The 19,807-nt window shown below is 37.4% G+C and overlaps 2 protein-coding genes across 4 annotated transcripts; one reads left to right on the top strand and one right to left on the bottom strand.

The window, feature by feature from the left end:
* Positions 1-236: 236 nt before the first annotated feature.
* zbtb32 (zinc finger and BTB domain containing 32) lies at positions 237-9,752 on the top strand. Of its 3 annotated transcripts, none has more exons than XM_023330317.1 (6): positions 245-315; positions 617-709; positions 2,543-3,592; positions 4,512-4,618; positions 6,343-6,501; positions 8,215-9,752. In XM_023330317.1, exons 2-6 carry the CDS (start codon positions 705-707, stop codon positions 8,442-8,444), a joined length of 1,551 nt encoding a protein of 516 aa, XP_023186085.1. In that variant the 5' UTR covers positions 245-315; positions 617-704; the 3' UTR covers positions 8,445-9,752. The 3 variants fall into 3 exon arrangements, with proteins under 3 accessions (XP_023186087.1, XP_023186085.1, XP_023186086.1); XM_023330318.1 differs by having other exon boundaries at positions 247-315; positions 624-709; XM_023330319.1 differs by lacking the exon at positions 617-709 and having other exon boundaries at positions 237-315.
* Positions 9,753-12,238: 2,486 nt separating this feature from the next.
* On the bottom strand, positions 12,239-18,292 carry LOC102229477 (G protein-activated inward rectifier potassium channel 3-like). The gene is made up of 3 exons (XM_014468555.2): positions 18,119-18,292; positions 15,502-16,735; positions 12,239-12,675 (listed from the first exon to the last, which is right to left on the bottom strand). The coding sequence occupies exons 1-3, from the start codon at positions 18,290-18,292 to the stop codon at positions 12,317-12,319; spliced, it is 1,767 nt and encodes a 588-aa protein (XP_014324041.2). The 3' UTR covers positions 12,239-12,316.
* Positions 18,293-19,807: the final 1,515 nt, after the last annotated feature.

The following is a 19,807-nucleotide window of genomic DNA, read 5'->3' as shown; positions in this document are numbered from 1 at the left end:
TTAACTATTGCTTTTGAGGTGTACTTCTATTGTATGAACAATAATAGAAACTTCCTTGCACTTTAAACAAGCATAGCAGTTTTATAACATGTGGGTTAATAAAACAGAAAGTGGCTTTGTTATAGCATGAAGCAAGCCATTTAGCTCTATAATCAATGCACCAATAGGAGACTTGAAGAGGAGGGACCGTGAAGACAAAGAGGAAACCACCTTGTCCCACAGACCAACCTGTGCCCCAACATTTCAGAAGTCACTGTACAGTCATGATGCAGGGTAGCTCATCGCCCTCTTGGGAGAAAACTCACTAAATACCCGGTAAGTGCCTCATTCATGCAGATTTCTGCTTTTTTCATTTTCCGAGACTTGAAACCACAAGAACATACACTTGCTCCTCCTCTGTCGTTTTTAGCACCCTTTTATTTTTCTAAAGAAAATCTAGTGAAAACTATATGTGCTGTACTGTGCTCTACTGTAGCCCACGGAGTCTTTCAAATCAGTCTTCTCTCCTTTGACTTTAATCCTCTACATGCGCGCTGCGGGGAGGATGACTGAGTTCATGTCCTGTAAAAGGATGTGTAAATCTGACAAGTGCATGCATGGTTTTCCCCTGTGTAAGCATTTAGATTCTACTGTACTGCAGCTGAATGGAGCTCAAGCACCAGCTAACTGTGACAGAACTATGCAGGAGTGCACTGTGGATTTGAATGCGGTACGTGATATTCTTTTGCTAAGTTAAATATTTTAAAAAACTTCTGAAAATGTAGTTTATTAGTCAATGTCTGATAAAAAGCAAAGTGCAATCCTTAAGCTGATTTTGGTTCGAAGGCCTCCTACCGTGTTTATTATTTCAAATTATATTAATCATGGTTTCAAAGAGGAAAAGTCTTAGGAAATATAAAAAAGTTGTCTCAGTAATTAGAATAAAGCATAACAATTACATTAAAGAGAATGTAAAGTTGATTAAAAATTAATACGGAAAGACATAGTATTCCAAACTTTAAATTTGCTTCAAAGCTATAAAAGGCTAAGGCGTGTTTTATTTGTAAGGTTTTTGGAAAATGTCGCTTCAAATGACCAACAATATTCTCATTATTATTATTATTATTATCAATAATAATAATATTATCATGATAATTATAATTACTATTAGTAGTACTAGTAGTAGTAGTAGTAGTAATAGTAGTGTTGATAGAAGTAGTGTATTTTGTTTCATATCAATGAATTGTAACTTCAAAATGCGGAACACGTAGAAAAGTCGTTTATGTCGCATTGGCAAAAATTGCTCTCGGGGAAGTTTTACATCCATTTGCACAGGCGACATTCTGTACACCAATTCATGCTTGCTTTATCTACCTAAACTGAATAATAAGTGTTATTGGTATAGTATGTTTACAAACTGCTATAATGACTTTTATTCTTCCGTATATTAAGTGTACACTGAAGTGAAACCTTTAGCTTGCGTATGACCCTGATATACAGTATGTATAAAGTTGCTCTAGTGTCACTTTCACTCTCGATGCTACATTTATGGACTATGCTCAGTGTGTATGTGAGCAAAAATGGTAAAGATAAAAATCAACAGATGCCAAACTGTTGGAAAAACTAACTTGTCCTTTAAACGTATTGCTGTTTTTTTTTTCCAACATGGGAAAGAAAAAATTTATATTAAATTATCAGTCTGATGCATTTTTTTGTTAAAGTGCAGCACTAAACACTTTATTTACAGAAAATAATTTTCTAATTATCCATTTTTCTCATCGTAGTTAGAGATCAAACAGAGAAACAACTGAAGTCGCTTAAAATTGTGCCACAGACAATTTCTGACCTCAGTTTGGAAAAGCAGCAATGCATTATAAATTGCAAGAGTCAAACATTTTCAAGACGACAGCCTTCCAAGCAGCTGGTAAACACAGCAGCAACATTTTCATCTCTGGATTCTCAATTTTAGTTGCAAAATTCCAAATATTTCTGTTTGATATGCAGATATTTACATATTACACCCCTGCACACTTTTGCATTTGATGTCTGTCACATCTAAACACAGCTTTATTGTTGTTGACGTTCAAACTTTACTCATGTTTTCTCGACTGTACAGTCATTAGTCATGGTTTCATACACTGTTAGGGCTTTGCGGCTTTTAGAGTGCTCATGTGCTCTGCGAATATCAAAAGTGTCACTTGGCAGAGTACATTTTCACAAAGCGGCATGTTTTAGCCTCATAACACACATTGCTGTGATTGAGGTAAATCTTATTGCAGAAGTATAGGAAAATGTGCACATTTTAGTCTTTGTGAAGGGTTAAAAATTATGAGTATTAGCTTGCATACTGGATGAAAAAAATTGTTATTAAATATTTTATAATGGTTATCTAAATCTCATGTGCAACACTAAATTAGGAGGCAGGGGGAAAAAACTATTTAAACCACAGCAAACATTTTTGTCTGCCATTGATTTCCATTCCATAGAAAGGCAACAAAGAAAAATATGAACACAGTGTAGGAATTATCTGATCACGTCTTGTGTTGTGGTTTTCTTTTTTCAGAACCTCGTCGATATTTTCAGAACGTTCAGAAATGATCCGAATCAACAACACTCAATACTACCACTTTCTGCAGCAGGCAGATGTCCTCCGTCAATCAGGGTCGTTTTGCGATGCCATCATCTCGGTGCAGAGCCAAACGTTTCGGGCGCATCGGTTAGTTCTAGCCTGTGCTAGTAGAGCCTTAGCACAGCACCTAGCCAAAAGCAACGCAGACAGCCCAGCCCATTGCACATTGGAGTATTTCTCTCCCCACACCTTCCAGCAAGTTTTAGACTTCACCTACACTCAAGCGCTTGAAGTGCCGGTGAAAGACCTGCAGCAGCTGCTACGAGCCGCCCAGGTCTTAGAAATGCAGCTACTGGAAGACCAGTGCCGAAAGCAGCTGGACAGTCTCAAAGCCAGAGAGAAGGACAAAAATGGAGAAGCAGTAGACCTCACAGAGGAAGATAAAAGTGTAGAAGAGAAAGATCAAAAGCAAAAAGGTAGACCAGTTCCTGAGGACAAAGTCCAAAAAACATCCTCCCCGGTAGAAAAGCCAAGCATTGCCATCGGCATGGAAAATGTTTCAATCGCTGATTCTACGGATATCCCCACCAACCAAAAGTCCCCAAAAAGGAAGGCAAAATTGTCCCCGATGTCAGCGACACCGTTCAACAGAGATAGTGTCATTACCAGGCCCAACACCAGCGGTTCCTCTTTCTCTTCTGCATGGGCATTCCCTACAAACATGTGGGACAATGGGAATCACTTAAACACCCTAATGCGAATTGCAGGGAACTATTCTAACTTTTTTGCATCTCATCCCCTTCCGTCCTCCAACCAGACCTCTGTAGTATGCCCATTCCCCCTCTCTTCTCAACACATGTTCCCTTTACTCAGTTCCCATTTTCAAACTCCCCTTCAAAGCACGGCACTAGGCTACTCACGTTTGCACCCCCATCCCTACACTCAAAATCTGTACACGGAGACTTCGAGGATGGGCAGCATGATCAAGAACGGCATTTTGAAGAGAAAAAAATTGAGCCACACTAGTCAAACTGTGGAAACAAGGTAAGACAGCCTTCTGACATAATTTTGGAAAGTTCAGTTTTTATTTTCTCACGTTGTCTCCATGTTTTTCCTACTGAAGACTCATTTTAGAACCCCCTGACTTGCTCAGTTGTTCCTTTGCGACAGCTATCGTACTTGACTCACTGCTGCTTCGGTAGGGGTGTGTGTGCGGGTGTGTGTGTGTGTGTGTGAGAGAGAGAGAGAGAGATTGAGCCTCCTGCACTTTCCTGCTTGGTCGGTTTCACCTGTTAACCCTTCCCTGCCACATCAAATCTATCGGTCTCTTAAGAAACTCGTAATCCAAGTTTAGATACGCAAAAATAGTTTCATTGATCCAAATCAAAGATGTTTTCCATTATTTTAGTCATTTTCTTTAAATGACATTGAACTTTCTGATATTAGGAGAAAAGGAAGTCTGAGAATGGTTTTTCAAATTTCTTTTTTCATGCAAAAAAAAGAGCCAAATTCTTTCAAGTCTTTCACAATGTAAAACCAAACTATGACTTAAGGGGAGCCCCCTACATGTCTCCCTTTCTTAACAAAATTTAAGATTTTCCGCCCACTGAAACATATCTTCTGTGTTTCGACTGGCCGTGTCTACACCACAAAAACGTTGTTCAGAATGTAAACGAGAGTATGTGTGGAAAAGAAGATCTTCTAAGGTGTCTCCTACTATCTTGTTCCCTATAATCAAATTTTTCACCAAAGGCAATTATTATTGAAACCCGAAAGCGGTGCTATAAATATCCCGTGGTTGGAATCAGTAGGGGAGGAAACACACCCCAATGAATTACATCTAAACTGATATTCTCTAGTAAAAGGAAACTATTTTTTTCACAGATTTTTGTCTTTGGCACAGATGTTTGATTTGTACCATACCATTTGCAGGACTCAAACAAACAAAATATGCTTCTCGCAGGTATCCCGAAATGCCAAAAGTCAGAGAAAAAGCTGACGGGTGCCAACACTGCAGTTCAAGACTCCTCTGTGATCCGATGCTGCGGGAGTCAGCCTCCACACAATTAGGTAAGAACGTAATCAAACAAAAATGCCTTAATACTGCAACGAGCACATTAAGACCATGTCTATCACTGAAGCTACAGGAGTGTTGATCCTGAGTAAAACAGGTCAATTTAACAAGATTGTAAAATACTTATTGGCGTGACCCTTAACCTCAGCAGGCTCCAGCGATGCAACTACGCAATGGAAAGTGATAGAGAGTTGTGGTTTTGAAAGCATGGTGCAATAGGAGCAGTAGTGTGGTTACTAGATACAGCTAGATATACACAGTACAGTACATGCTGCAGCGAAAGCGTGGTTTGTCCTTAGACAAAAAAAAAAAAATCTAACATATTTGATGTTTGGATAAAGTCTTCTGAAGTCAACAGCTCACATAGGATCTGCAAGGAAGCTTGTGCAAGTGCATGAGTGAAAGTCTACAATCTAGCTGATAAAGACTTTATCTGTTCTACGATGGAACAGTATGTTCATTTTCAGCAGCTGTGAAAAATTAAAAAGGAAGAAATGCTGCGCTGAAGCTAAGAGATGGAAGTTCAGACTTCTAAAGAAGGGGTGTGTGTGGGGGTGTGTATATATATATATATATATATATATATATATATATATATATATATATATATATCAAAATACCAGCATTGCAAAACGTTGGGTATTTTGAATCGAGACACAGAGCGAAGCATTGGACAGGAAACACGCAAGCAAAGCGACGACAGATTTCTGCAGGTTGCGTTTTTTAGAGTGGTAAGTGTTCGATTGTTGTGGTTTATTCTCTCCTGTTTTTTCCCCTCACTACAGTATACCCGCTTCATATTTCAGCATCCTGTCTATAGGCTACTGTGATGGGTACAATTTCTCTAAAAAGACCCAAAAACCATACAGGCCAGCAAGAGGCTGCACTTTCGTTTTTTTTTTACCTCAAAATCACACCTTTTGTAAAAGATTTTTAAGAAGATATGCATGCAAAACTGACAGGAAAGTATTCTTACACATGGTGAGCCTATTCTCTTGCAACAGGATGCATCAAAGAGATACACTCTCTGAGAAAACGGTTGCAAAATCGCTTTTTAATAGAAGTCTTTTTTTAATTATTTTTTGCTTCAAAAACAGTAAATATTTTTCCTGTTTGCTCAGTAAGTGAAAAAAGCAATGATTACTTAGCTTTTATGTTTATTGAAAAGGTACTCACACTGAATTGACTAGGAATCAATTCTCATTTACAGCACAGACTCAGTCAAGAGGCAGCATAATGGGCAGATACAATAATAACTGATAAAAGACAATTTAAAACCTCAACACAATAACATAAAATGAGAATGGCTGGAGGTGGTAAGATTATAAAAATAATCCTCTGTAAATAGACTGGTTAATTACGACGTTTTCAAATAAAATCCTATATCTTATTTGAAGCCTACAGTACAGAAACACATCAAACCAGGTGCTAATTAGATTTCTGTTATTAGAAGCATTTATTAATCAACTGGTTTTATTCCAAATAAATAGTGATTTGATTTACTCTCTTTGATTGCCTGCTATATTTTGTTTAAAAAAATGAATGCAATAGCCATATTTGTCGTTTTTAAAAATATTGAGTAATGTTTGAGGTGGTATTTCCTGTTGTGCAGCCTAGCTTTGTGTGTAATATGCAGTTTTTGAAAACATGGGTTTCACTGCTGACGAGCCTTAACACCTTTAAAACTGCTCTTTTAACTGCCTATTTTGGTTTGCCGCAGGTCAAAACTGTGATGGATGTCAGTTCTGTGGAAGAGATGCCGTGCAACATGAAGCGAATGCTAGAGACCACAGAGGAGAAAAACCCTACCAGTGCAAACACTGTCCAAAGAAGTTTAGCCTAAAACATCAGCTCGATACACATCATCGCGTTCATACGGGTAATTCTCTAATAATTGTTAACAGTTCAAAAACATACTTTGAGTCACTATACCACTGATCTATTGATTACTCATTGTTCTAGTTGATTGGAATCAAGCTTGCAACTCTAACAACTGCGCAATACGTAGATTTATGTTTTTGTCATGTTTCAACCAAAAACTTGGGTTTATTTTGAGTTGGGAGGGTTTTATTTGATAGATCGTTATATAGTGGTTAACTGTGACGTGTAAAACAAAAGGTAAGTTATTCACTATTAAAACAAAAAAAAAAAGCAAAATGTGAGATACACTTTGTAATCAGGACTATCAACTGACCTCGAGTTCACCTGTCTAAAATTTAATATCAGTAAAAAACCAGATGTTCTGTGAAGGTTTCGGAGGTTTGTTAGTGAACAAACAGCATCATGAAGACCAAGAACAGCAGACAGGTCAAGTTGTCATAGAACAGCATTCAATGCATCACCCAAAAAGTAATAGTGCATAATCACTAACGTAAAGTGTACTCATTGGAAATACTTTACAACACTTTGTTCCAACATGAATGCATTAGAGCATACATGCTCTACACACTCGCATAGATTTGGAAGTGTTTTTTTTTCCCATTGTCTTAATTGCTATTTACATTATTCTTTAAAATTGTTTCTTAATATTTTTATTTGTCTGATTACATCATTTTAACAAATTAAATCAGATATCATAATTAGTTACTCGGTGCTTTAGTAGAATTTTCACCAAATACGTCTACGTGAGTAAAAATATGTTGAAGTATTGTTATTCATTCTTTAGTACAACTGTTGCCTACTCTACTCGCCTCTTTCTATCAAACAAAATCCCGATAAAATACATAGGTTTTGTGGTTGTAACGTGACAACATTTTTAAAATGTCCTACTGCTAAGAAACACGTTTGTGACGTACTATATGTTTGAATACTTTTAAGTTGAGGAGTTGTTACAGTATCGTATTAGTAAAAAAAATTATGGTAAAGTGTGCAATTAAGCAAATATTTTCTCTGTGGCACCTTTGAATGTTTAAAATGCCTCTTACAAATTTCTGTTTTTCCAAAGTGCTGAACATATGAACTCTGAAGAAGACCGTAATAGAGTTGTTTTCCAAGCAGCTCATAGTTTTCCACTCATTTTAATATCACAAAAAACCTAACAGAAAAACTGAAACTAACAGATCTCAATCTTCCATGAGGTGGGAGACGTGTTAATCAACAGTGTATATTAGGACTGCGTATAAATATATATATATATATACATAATGTAAGCAACCTGGCTTAAAGTGACTGCCACTCAACATAAATTAAGAACAAAACTTGAGGAATCTGGAACATTCAAATGTTTCACAATTTCATTTTTATCCACGTTTCTTGTGCTCTTTTTGTTTTACCATGACATAAAATCAGAGAAACAAACTGACTAAGTGGAACAATGACATGAAGTTAAGTTATGCAAGACTGGATGATTAGCATAAAAGTGTCCCAGTTTTGGTGATTTCACACACTAACGCAATTCATTTCTGAAAAAGAAAGAAAAAAACTTACGGAAGTGGTGCATACTCGTCATTTACAGAGTTTGACAACAACAGACAAAAAAGCTCACATGCTAGAATATAAATGTGATAGCCTTTGCTGATGCTCATAGTTTGCAACCTCCCCCCCTCCAAACACCTTAAATGTCTTCCTTCCTGTGCATTGTCTTTGCTTCAAGGAGAGAAGCCGTTTGAGTGTCGCCTCTGTGGTCAGCGCTCACGGGACTACTCTGCCATGATCAAACACCTCCGGACCCATGGAGGCGCAGCGCCCTACCAGTGCACCGTGTGCCTGGAGTTCTGCAGCAGCCTGGTCGCCATGCAGAGGCACGTCAAGAGCCACGCTGTGCAGGACTTCCCCCCTGACTGGAGCATCAACAACACCTACTTGTACATCTCCCACATATGAGGCCATCCTCATAAGCTGTAGCTTTAGTTGGCAAATCTCTTGTGAGGCTGTTTAATTTAGGTTGAATTTACAGTATGGCAGTGACACTCATAGCTAAAGATCTGCTTAACCCATACAAAAGTGAACGTTGAATAAAAACATTTCTCTAATTTGTGGTTCAAGGTCAAACCCGACATTCATGGGTGTAATATCTATGCAAAATGAAACTGTTCTCTATTTGCATTTGCAATAATCGGAAATACGGACGCCGTACTATTTCCAGTGACATTAAAGGTTTTGAAAGTGTTTACCAGGCATTAAAGCCACATCAGCATCTAATCCTCGATGCATGACGCAGGAATCCTCCCTCTGACTTTCAAAATTATTATTGGACTGCTTGCGCAAGCTGTGCAGCTTTCACCCGGGTTCACAGCGCCCTCAAGAGGACATGCAGCGAAAACAAAAATCAGCATTTTCTTGTGTTGGATCTGCCACGCTTGAAAGAACACAGGAAATATCAGAATCAGCCCTATTATCACTACACAGTAAAAATAACACATAATGATTCATTTAGTTAAAACCATATCATATTCACATATGCATGATGACCTACAAATAGGTTTACCTATCCATATAATATTACATCTACTTGGGATAAAAGGTGTCAAGACTTCAGAATTAAGCATCAAATAAGAAATATTTCATTAATTTTTAAATATAAAAATCTATCAACATAATTATCAACAATAACTGAAATATGATAAAGGTTGCATGTCCTACTTTTTAATTTATAATTCTGCTGTATTACTATTTAATAAATGTTAGATCCTCTAACCAAGTTACTTTTTAATCCTCAGCTAAGAGACACAACTGTAGTCTACCTTGAGCCTTGGTGCTGTTTATGTTTCTGTTTTAGGTACATAATTAATATAAAACTATTTGCCAACATGTCTAGTAAATAACCTCATTAGTGACGCTCTTTTGTTTTCTGTCATTGCCAAATGCATGAATATCAATTCACTTACATCATGTCCTTTAGATTAAATAGCACTCAGTAGATTAAATGCCTTTCACAAAATCTACACATGCAGTATACAACTGATGTTTTCTCAGTAGTTTATGTTTGCAATATGTAACATTATAAGTTGCTTCCTCCAGTCAGCTTTCTGTACAGCTTACAGGCCTGCTACCACTTACAGATAAGTGTGGATTTCAACAGCATTATCATAATAAGTATGAAAAAGAATGTAGATAAATGTTTATTTCTTTTGCCAGCTAAACATTTACCAGATAAATGTGCTATGTTACTAATTCACCAAATAAATGAGTTTGTAAGTAAAGAGGTATGTCTGCAAGTCTTTCAATTTATCCACTTACAAAGAACAGTATTTTCTTCTATTTAGGCTTTTCCCTTCAAGGATCGCCAAATGGAATCACCTATTTAATCATATCCTCTGCATTTTTTACCCATCCTCCTTTTTGGTCTTTAGATTTTGGTCTTCCTCCTGCCCTGTGGCTTCAGCCACAGCATGCTTCTACTGATATACAAAGAAGACTATGCATGCATAAAATATAAAGGACTTGGAAGTTTAGGTGATCAGATCCTACTGTCATTTCTGTTAGAAAAAATGTAAAAAAAATCATCAGTGTCGTTATTTAAATGATACTTTTTGGTTTTACTCTCATCAGACAAATCACATGTAATGCGTCAGCTACGTTCTTCAGTACATCAAAAGCTATTTTGCTTATTTGTGGTGAGCTAGTTAAATAGTGTAGAAATGCTTAATGTCTTTATCAGCCTGTTAAGCTTGTGGTGGCGATGAGATGTTCTCAGAAACAACAGAAACTAGGGGGAGTTTGTGCGAGAGGATGTGTGTGGCTGAGTGTGTATTTGGTTATGCAGTGTGTCTAGGGCCTTTACTAGCATTTGCATTTACTGCCTGTTGAACAGCTAATGGGGGTCAAAGCCTGATTCCAGTGAGACAAGCAATGATTTTTTTTTTTTAAGAATAGGGTTGGTTTCATGTCACAGTGAAAATCCTCTGAATCAGTCCAATGATCAAAAGTGTTCAGCGTAGGCAGACAAAAGCATCTGGTGACACATACAGTATAACTCAAAGCCTATCTCCATTGCATTAATCTTCTTAATGTGACCCTTGGCATTAACAGCTGCAGTTAAACTTCTCCACAACTTTCTCCCTGACCTCACTACCACCTTCTTTGGTGTCTATGATCTTGTTTGTTCACTAAAGCTCTTTAACAAATCACTGAGGCCTTCATACTGTAGAAGGGATGTGTTTATACCAAGAGTCAATTTTACACAGATGGACTCTATTCACTAGCTCCTCTATTCACTTACTCCTGAAGGTAGTTGTTTGCACTGGAAGATTAATCCAGGGTATCAGAAAGAAAAGAGCTAAATACAAAAAGTACACCACACTTCCCAGATTTTTATTTGTAATAAAATGTTTCATTTACAATTATTGCTATTCAGGAGATCACTGGCAAAGGGGACACCACTTTAGCTTTGTTTCAACTTCATGTCTTGTCTGACAATGTCATGTTGTCAGACAAGTTCTAGTTGTAATTACTCAACTCTACAGGTCTGGAAGTAATTATGTGTTGGAAGTATTTTATATTTTATTATCATTTATTTGCTTTACCTTTATCATCCATTTTAATTTACCTTTGCATTTACATTTTAATGAAGTGCTTTGAGTGTTTTGAAGTGTTTGCAGAAACTCTGGAAGCGGCCTGCTGAGGAGTGAAAAAGGAGAATACCATGAACAAGACAGTCCGGCACCAATTGCCCAGAGGAACTGCAATTCTATAGTCTTATCTTATGAAATATGCCTTTGAGGAATGTAGGAAGGAGTTGCGTTCATGTGAATGTGCAGCTGTTCTCTGTTCCCCCTCCCTTCAGGGCTGCACTCTGTCATGTAACTAGGGTGTTCCTAATTCTAATAAAAGCAGGGCAAGACTCAGTTGAAGCTTCAGAGCATAGGTGGAAATCTGTAACTGGGTTTCAACTGTGCTCTCCCTGCAGGTAAAACTAAGTTCTGACTCTTGTCTCTTCTTTGTGTCTGTGTTTAGGTAATTTAGACCTATTTATGCCTGGATGAAATTAAACTTAACTGTGACCCTTGGCATCAAACAGCTGCAGTTAAACATCTCCACAACTTTCTCCCTGACCTCACTACCACCTTCTTTGGTGTCTATGATCTTGTTTGTTCACTAAAGCTCTTTAACAAATCCTTCATAGAAGGCCTCAGTGTTTAATCAGTGTTTACTTGTGTTTAATCACAAGTAATTTATTATTTTAACAAAGGAGACCATTACTTTTTTACAAAGGGTCAGGTTGATTTGGTTAGCGTTGCAGCCTGCAACTGCCTTTATCTTTGAAAATAAAATGTTTTTGTTTCTCAAAAATGTTTAAGTGTCACAAAAAAGCAATATTTTTATCTTGAAAAGTAATTTTAAAAAATCTGACTGATAAAATTGACATCCATGACTGAAAAATAAAGTCTAGTCTCTCTGCTAAGCTGATGGTTTGCTACAGTTTGTACATCTAGAATTAGTTTTTTTTACGCATGTTGAATAAGTTATGAGTGGTAAGCCTTCTAACACTGTTACCATAAACTGCATCTAAAACACACAGCACCATAAACTTGAAATAACTTTAGTTTGAATGAATGCGTAAATTAGGTTGTTAGCTTCCAAAGAGATGAAGAAGGGGATGGAAACGCAGTCAATTTGTTAATATAAGATTTTATTCATGCTTTTGCCTTTTATTTTTCTTTTGTTACATGCCGATATTGAGTTTTTATTAATAAATGGGTCTATGCATATTTAAAGTGAGGAGGAGGAAGTTAACAGTCCTGTAAAACATTCTATCACATCTGCTTAGCACTTGCTTCACTTTCATTACCTTCTGACATTCTTTCCTCCTGAATGTCACCTATGGTAAACCGAATGTTAGACGGAGACTTGTCTTTGTCTTCTACAGCTGTTCCCTCTGCCCAAGCATCCCACTCCCCGCAGGTGGTGTGGCTTTGGACTTTGCACCCTGCCAGAACCATCAACTGGTGTGCTTGACTGGCACTGCAGTTTGGAAGCGGTACCTTGTATGTGGTGTGGAACCTACGCAGATCCACTCGAAATGAGCCTTTCTCCAGCGTCATGCAGGGTTCAAAGCGAGCGCCCCACTCAATCTCTGTTTCTATGTAAGATGTTTTGGCTTGGCACATCATTCCTGTAAAAAAGAGAAGAAAAAGGAAAGAAAGAAGTGTAATTCACATTGTGTTCCACAAGATGTCGCTATGTGTTTGAATTTCACTGCACAGTACTTTGTGTAAACATCCTATTACTATTCAAAGAATAACATTTTATTCTTTGAATGTACAGTACATTTGCTTAAGGCTGAAAAAATTACAGCTGGACACGTATCATTGCTGTTGCAAAAATATGTTGCTGTTGTAATTGATTCAATCTGACATAATTTGTATGATGAAGCTGAAAACAAGTGCAAACGAAGGTGAAATTACTGATAATCATGGCAATGATGTCATCTTCAGTAGTTTACCTGGAGCAAATCTGTATGAGAAAAGTACAAATGGGCCGACTCAAAGGACAAGTACCGTATGGCTTTTAGGATGCAATCGGCATTTACGTAACAAACTTGTGTTTAAATGGAAAGATTTTATCTCTTTAAATAATAACCTAGAAAAAAACAGCAAAACCAACAAATAGAATCCGACAATAATGTAGGTGATAAAATATAACAAAAGATTTTACTAACAACAAAATCTAGGCAAAAACTTTAATTAAATTCTATAACTTTGTTTTTTTAATGATTGTGTTTGCGATAATATAACACATCTGCATTAAATTCCTTTTTTATTGGTCTGATGCAATATTTTTATCTTTGGGAATGTGAGTTTTTGGTTTTCAATAGCTCTAAACCATCAGCCTTGACTGAAAGAATTACTTTAATAAATGAGCGTACCGCCCATTACAGAAACCAGCAGTGAAATTTCCATGGGAGAAGTTATTTTAACCCCTCCGAAAAACATGAAGACCAGACTGAAGTTTGCCTGAAATAACAAGACAAGGACTTCTGGAATCATGTTCATTGGACAAATTAGTCTAAAATGTAATTATTTGGATATAGGAACACAGGGCATGTCTAATGTAAACCAAATTATCATTTTCTTCCAAGAAAAAACCTTCATGTCACTAGTGATGATTTTAGATGGTTTTAGAAACATCTGGCAATCTCAACATGCCAGAATCAATAGTGAATTACAAATATCAGGGGGTGTTGAGGAAAATGTGAGAACATAAGGCTGAAGCAGAACTGGATCCTGAAACAGAGCAGTGACCCAAAACAAAACAGTGAACCCGCCAAGTACCCGGCTGAGAAATAAGAATCCTCTGGTTCTGGGGCTATAATCAAAGCTCATATCATCCCAGGCTTTGAGGATTGGAGCGACCTTAAAAACTGGTAGAAGAATACAAGAAGTATCGCAATGATATTATTTCAACCAAATGGGTAACTACAGTACTTAGGAGGTATGGTGGCTGAATTTTTTCCCTGTTAGAAAATGCAATTTGTTTACATATTTTATTTAACGAGTAACAAATGGCTCATATTTTTGTTCACATTTAAGTCACTTTATTTTTGAGATATAAGTTATTTAAAATAGGAAAAAAACTCATTTAAAATGATCAAAGAAATTGTTACGTGAATGTGTTTCAGAAACGTTACAAAGCATGTGACATTTGAAACTGTTGTTATTCATGTTTTGTTGGAAATAATCTGGTTGGTGTCAAGAGATTTGTGCAATGGGAATTCATGTCTGGAATCCATCCACATTTTTGTAGACTTCGGAAGTAATAGCTGCCAGACCCAAAACAATGGCCTCTTTAACTGCAGTCTGTTCAGACTCTCACTTTTACAAATGTCAAACACTGCCGCAAAAATTAAACTAAAAACAAGACCGATTGAAGTGATGAAAAACTATTTTCTTTAAAAGAGACTAATTTTTTTTTTTATTGGACAGAAAGCAATTCTATAAATCAGACTCAAAATGTTGGCCACAGGGATTGTTGTTATTTGGTTTTAGTCAATGGGTCCATGGCAACACCAGCGTCCCAAAGAGAAGTCAAGGATTTTAGTCCCAGAGCCAAACCTCAAAATCTCGCATCTCACTAGTAAAAATATGTGTGTAGTCTGTAGAAAGTTAACATTGTCTGGACTCTTGGAATAGAAGAGACTCTTTCAGTTTGACTGTAACAATGGTAATGCCTTATTAAATTATTTCCTTTAATCTCATTACTTTTTGTAATGTTGTAGTCACAATCATGGGAGTATTTTATAAAACCTTCATGACACACTAGTGCATAAGTGTGATGTGAAAGAGAGATGTAATGGTTTTCAACATTTCTTTAGAATTAAAATCTTTAAAGTGTGGCATGCACTTGATATATTCAGCACTCTTTACTCTGGTAGTCCTAAACAAAAATCCAGTGCAATCAAAAGGAATTGTTGATGGGAAGCCTTGTTTAGATCTCAAGCTTATCTGCAAAAAAAAAAAAAAAAAACATCCACATTACAAAGATGGTAAAAAACATACATCAAATGCTTGCATCTGCAGTTGTAGAGAAACTGGTCTTGCAAAGTAACAACCTCAGGGACATAATACATCAGATTCATCAGAATGACAGTAAAAATGAGGTTCGAGATGCATCTCACCTGGTATTTTTGGTTCGGTTACAAAGCAAAAATTCATATATATTCATAAACTTTTTTAAAGAGCTTTTTAAAGAGCTTATGAAATACTAGAATAGCTTAGCAATAAAACACGTGAGTCTTTATATAAGCTCTGATGGTTTGGCTTACTGACCAATACTAAGTAAACCTTTGATTTTCATAAGATATTTTTGCAAAAGAAGATAGACATAAAAATCAAACTGGGAGAAAAGGACAGAAGAAATTGTAATTACTATGAAAAATAAATGTTGGGAATGTTAAGATTCTACTCTATTTGTCCTTTCTCTGGAGTTAATTGTTACTGACCTGTGGCCTCGACTATCCCCTCCAATATCACAATTATCTCAAACTGCTGTCGTCGGAGTTGCACCGGGCCCAGGTCCCACAGGGGGCTGCTTGCACCAATATTGTGTTGAATGACTTGAGGTTCAACCAGGAAGAGGCGGTCTGATCCAGTTTCATATCCGAGGTCAATCTCTGTCTGCTCCAGTGGTAGAAATTCCCCCTCGGCTGTCTGGCGGGACTTAATCAACTTTGCTCGAACCTTTGCATCCACCATGTGGCTCTCGCGCAGGTCTCCGAGGCGAAACATCAGGCATAGCTGGTCATCGCGGTTTGCAATGACGCACGTCCGGCTGAAAAGAAGCGTCTCGGCTCGCTTTTTGGGACGAGATATTTTCACAAACATGCAGCCCACCATGAGAGCATCTATCATGGAGCCTACGATGCACTGCATCATGACCAGCAGCACGCCCTCGTGGCAGGTGGGGGAAACCGTCCGTGAGCCATAACCAATGGTACGCTGTGTCTCCACGGAGAACAGAAGAGCCGATATGAAACCGTCTATTCCCAAATAGCAGTGATTTTGGCCTACGTACTGTTTCCGAGTTGTACCAAGAGGTTGTTCTTGACCTAGGTCACCCCGAATGGATGCATTAACATAGTAAAGGCCAGCAAATAGGAACCAGGTTGTAATATAGCACATCATAAAAACAAATAGAAACCAGCGGTATTGGAGGTCCACAAAAGAGGTGAAGATATCAGAAAGAAAACGCCCCCTTTCATCAATGTGGCCTAGATTGACTCTGCACTTTCCATCCTTGGACACGTAACGAAGTTGCTCTCTGGTTTCAGGAGGAAGTCTGGGTGTTTGGTTGCTTTCACTTTCTAGGAGTTTACTTCGAGCCTTTGCAAGCCTCTCCATCTCCCTTCCAGGGCTAGATATGTTGCTGTGTGCTGGTGAGAGTGGGTTGGTGTGGAGAGGGCTGCTGTGGGTGAAATGAAGGGGACTGGAAGAGCCCATGTTGGGGACACTGAGGGCATGACGACGGAATTGTGAGACATTGTTGGCCTCGCTCAATGAACAGCGCCGCCAGATGTTCTGCTCTTCATCTGTGACTCCAGGGGCGCAGGGAGGTAGCAAGCAAATACTGCCTCGATAAGGAATATCCGTTGTGCTTTTGTAGCGTTTTCTGGTCGGTGCAAAACTAGGAGAAGTCCCTGCCACGGTGTCAGTAAGTGCAGCTCTGTCCGGCTTCGTCTAAGGAAATAAACACAGTTAATACGCTTCCTGTTGGAACTACGGCCAAACCACAAGGTCATGGAGTGCATTTCAGTTCAACGCACTACAGTGCCTCAAACTTTCTAAGGAAAGTGCTTCTAACTTTTCTTAGAACTTTCCCTGTTTTCTTTGCACACAACAGGGAATAGTATTAAAGCTGTAGTATTCCCTGAACATTTAAATTTACTACAGCTTTATTGCTGCGCATGGTTTTTTTCTCTCCTTTGCCATTTTATGCATGCATTTTTTGGTTTCTCTGCACTTAATTTTGGCTACAAAAATTAGCTTTCTCCCACAAGAAAGCTTAAGTGGTTAAACTTCCTTGCCCTTGAATGTCTGAGAGCAATTGCTGTTTGAGAAAATTGTTTCAAAATGCAATTACTAAGGAAAAAAATCCAGAAAGAAAATTAGTCAAAACGTTTGACAGTTTTAAGATGGGTTTTTTCCTGTCAATATTCAAAGTTCAAATTACTTTCTTCTGCAAAACAGAGAATAATATTGTGAGGGAGATTTGAGTGGTCTTCATAAAGTGTTTTTATTAAAGCCTAACACAATTTTTTTCACAGAACTAAAATTACAGGACAGTTGTTTGTGTCGAACCATGTGAAGGTTAAGGTGACCTAAGGAAGAGCCTGCCCAGGAACTGGACAGGACATTTTTCAAGGCAGAGTGTTCATTGAAGATAATGAAACTGTTTATGTTTATTGTACTTTTAAGGATGTTGCAGAGCCTCTTCCCATAAAGCCCTTTCCCAGTTCTGGTACAACACTCTTCTTTTGCCAGTAAGTGAATGAATCATTCCAAACTCTATGGAAATCTCACAGTCATTGATTAATTAAATATTTCCACCACAAGTTTTTATTGTTTTCATCTCTTATTCGTATATGTGCTCTTCCAATGTAAACATTTGATCACTAGATTTCAAGAAAATCTTGGAACGATGCATCAGTAATGTTACTTTTGACTTGATTAAATAAAGGTCAGATACAAACTTTTTGTCATTTTGGGGTTTCGTAATTTAACAAACTACTTGACTAAAAGGAGAAATATGCTGGTTCAGCTTCACGAATTCATGGTCTATTTACAGGCCACAAAATGTCAGCAGGTTGAGTCAAATTGACAACCCATAAGTACAAATCGGTGAAAGGTTAAGAGAGTTGAGATAGAGAACTTGTGCACATTTTTAATCACTTGTGTAGTTTCATTACTTGATATATTATATTATTAAATATGCGGCATGTACCACAAATATGTGGATCTTGTTTAAGATATGGTAACACTCTTAAGATTAAAGCAAGAACTACACTAATTCAAGCTTCCATTTTAAACAAAACAAAAAAATAGCAATAGAATACAGCTTACATTTATCAAGTAGCTCTCACAATGAATCTTCTCCCCTGTTGGCATGGAATGGACCACCATGATAGACTGTGGGTAACTAGTTGTAGAGGTCTGTTGCCCTTTTGTCTGGACCCGCGTCGATCCACAGCACTGGGTGGTCTCCACATTGCCGTCTTCTCTTGCGCCAGGATGCATCACAGAAACGGGACGAAAATAAACACTAGCAGCAAAGTATGATCATGATGATGTCATTGTCAAAGTTCTTTGCTTGGTTAAAAAACAGCAATACAATTAGGTTCCAGCATCCTGACCAATGCCAGCAACTACATCTGAGCTTCTTAAAAGTGACCTAAACACAAGTTTGGCAATTATAAATCCCATCTGAGATGAACTGACTAAAGTCTACGTACCTTTAGTGGCAATGAGCCACTAACAGTAGGAGGAAAGGCTTTACAGATATATCTTCTCGAGCTAGAGTTAAGCTCCTGCTTTATGCTGCCTCAGCAGTACTCTCACTGTATCCCTCAGAGTAGATCATCTATCCTTCGATTATACAACATCTATGCAGGACGGGCCTGTGGTTATTGAACTGGCAGCTGTAAGAACAACTTAACTTTAAACAAGACAATTGACAAGACAATTAGTTGGACTTTTACAAACCATATTTATATTACATCCTTCTTCTAAGAAATCTAGGTCCAATACAAAATAAACAGAACTGTTCACCAGTTAGCTAGTCAGTAAATTGTAACTTATGAAGCACTTGTCACCGAAAAAGTAATTAAGTGCTTCATAAAGTAGGAGCATAAAACTGATAAAACAAGGCAATAAATAATTTTAATGATACATATAATTAAAAACATCTAAAATGTTTATCACATTTTTATAAGAATGTCTTCAGCTACTTTGTGAATGAGTCAAGACTACCAAGATGTCAAAACAAAGAAAATAATCACATTAGAACCAGACATTTTAAACAATGAATTTTGAACTTTAAATACTGATCCTGCGCAATTATGTATATAAATTTCTTTTAGATTTGCCAGAAAAACAAAACAATCATCTGTCAAATTTCGCCTCCAAAAATGTGCCTATGTGACTCAAGCCAAAGTCGAGCAGCATTTAGCCAATAAAATGTTTGCTGTAAAATTTTGCCTGTTTTTAACCTTGACTTAATTGTTAATATGCTTTAACTTGTTTCATCTTTTCATTTAAACTTCTTTTATATTATTATTTTGACATTAGACACTTTGCAGCAAAAAAAAAAAAACTCCTCTTAACATGGATAAAGGACAACAAAGTCGTTGCCGTGGTATTGCCATCACAAAGATCTCAGTTTCACACACACACACACACACACACACACAACCCAATGTGTGGGTAACTGAAACCTGGGTAATTATACCAATTCTGTCAGGAAGAGTAATGGTTTAAATAAAAATCAAAACATCAGCAAACCAATAACAGAAGCTTGTGGATCCAAAATGCTTGACCCTGACATACACATTAACAATGCTAGTATTATAGTATTATTCTTCCTTTTAGAAAATAGAAATAATTTTGGTATAGTCTTAACTGACCTAAAACGAGAATTTAATTTCAAACAGTCGGGGGAAAGGGTATCTGTTTCTATAGTGATAGTGAACATCTAGCTTCAACCTCATGTGATGTGAGAGTCTCACTGATTAGGTGTGAGATCTTACTTGAAGT

This window comes from Xiphophorus maculatus, chromosome 3 (genome assembly GCF_002775205.1).
Source record: "Xiphophorus maculatus strain JP 163 A chromosome 3, X_maculatus-5.0-male, whole genome shotgun sequence".
Lineage (NCBI taxonomy): Eukaryota > Metazoa > Chordata > Actinopteri > Cyprinodontiformes > Poeciliidae > Xiphophorus > Xiphophorus maculatus.
Note: the sequence above shows the minus strand (reverse complement) of the source record. Positions and strands in the feature narration are given on the sequence as shown.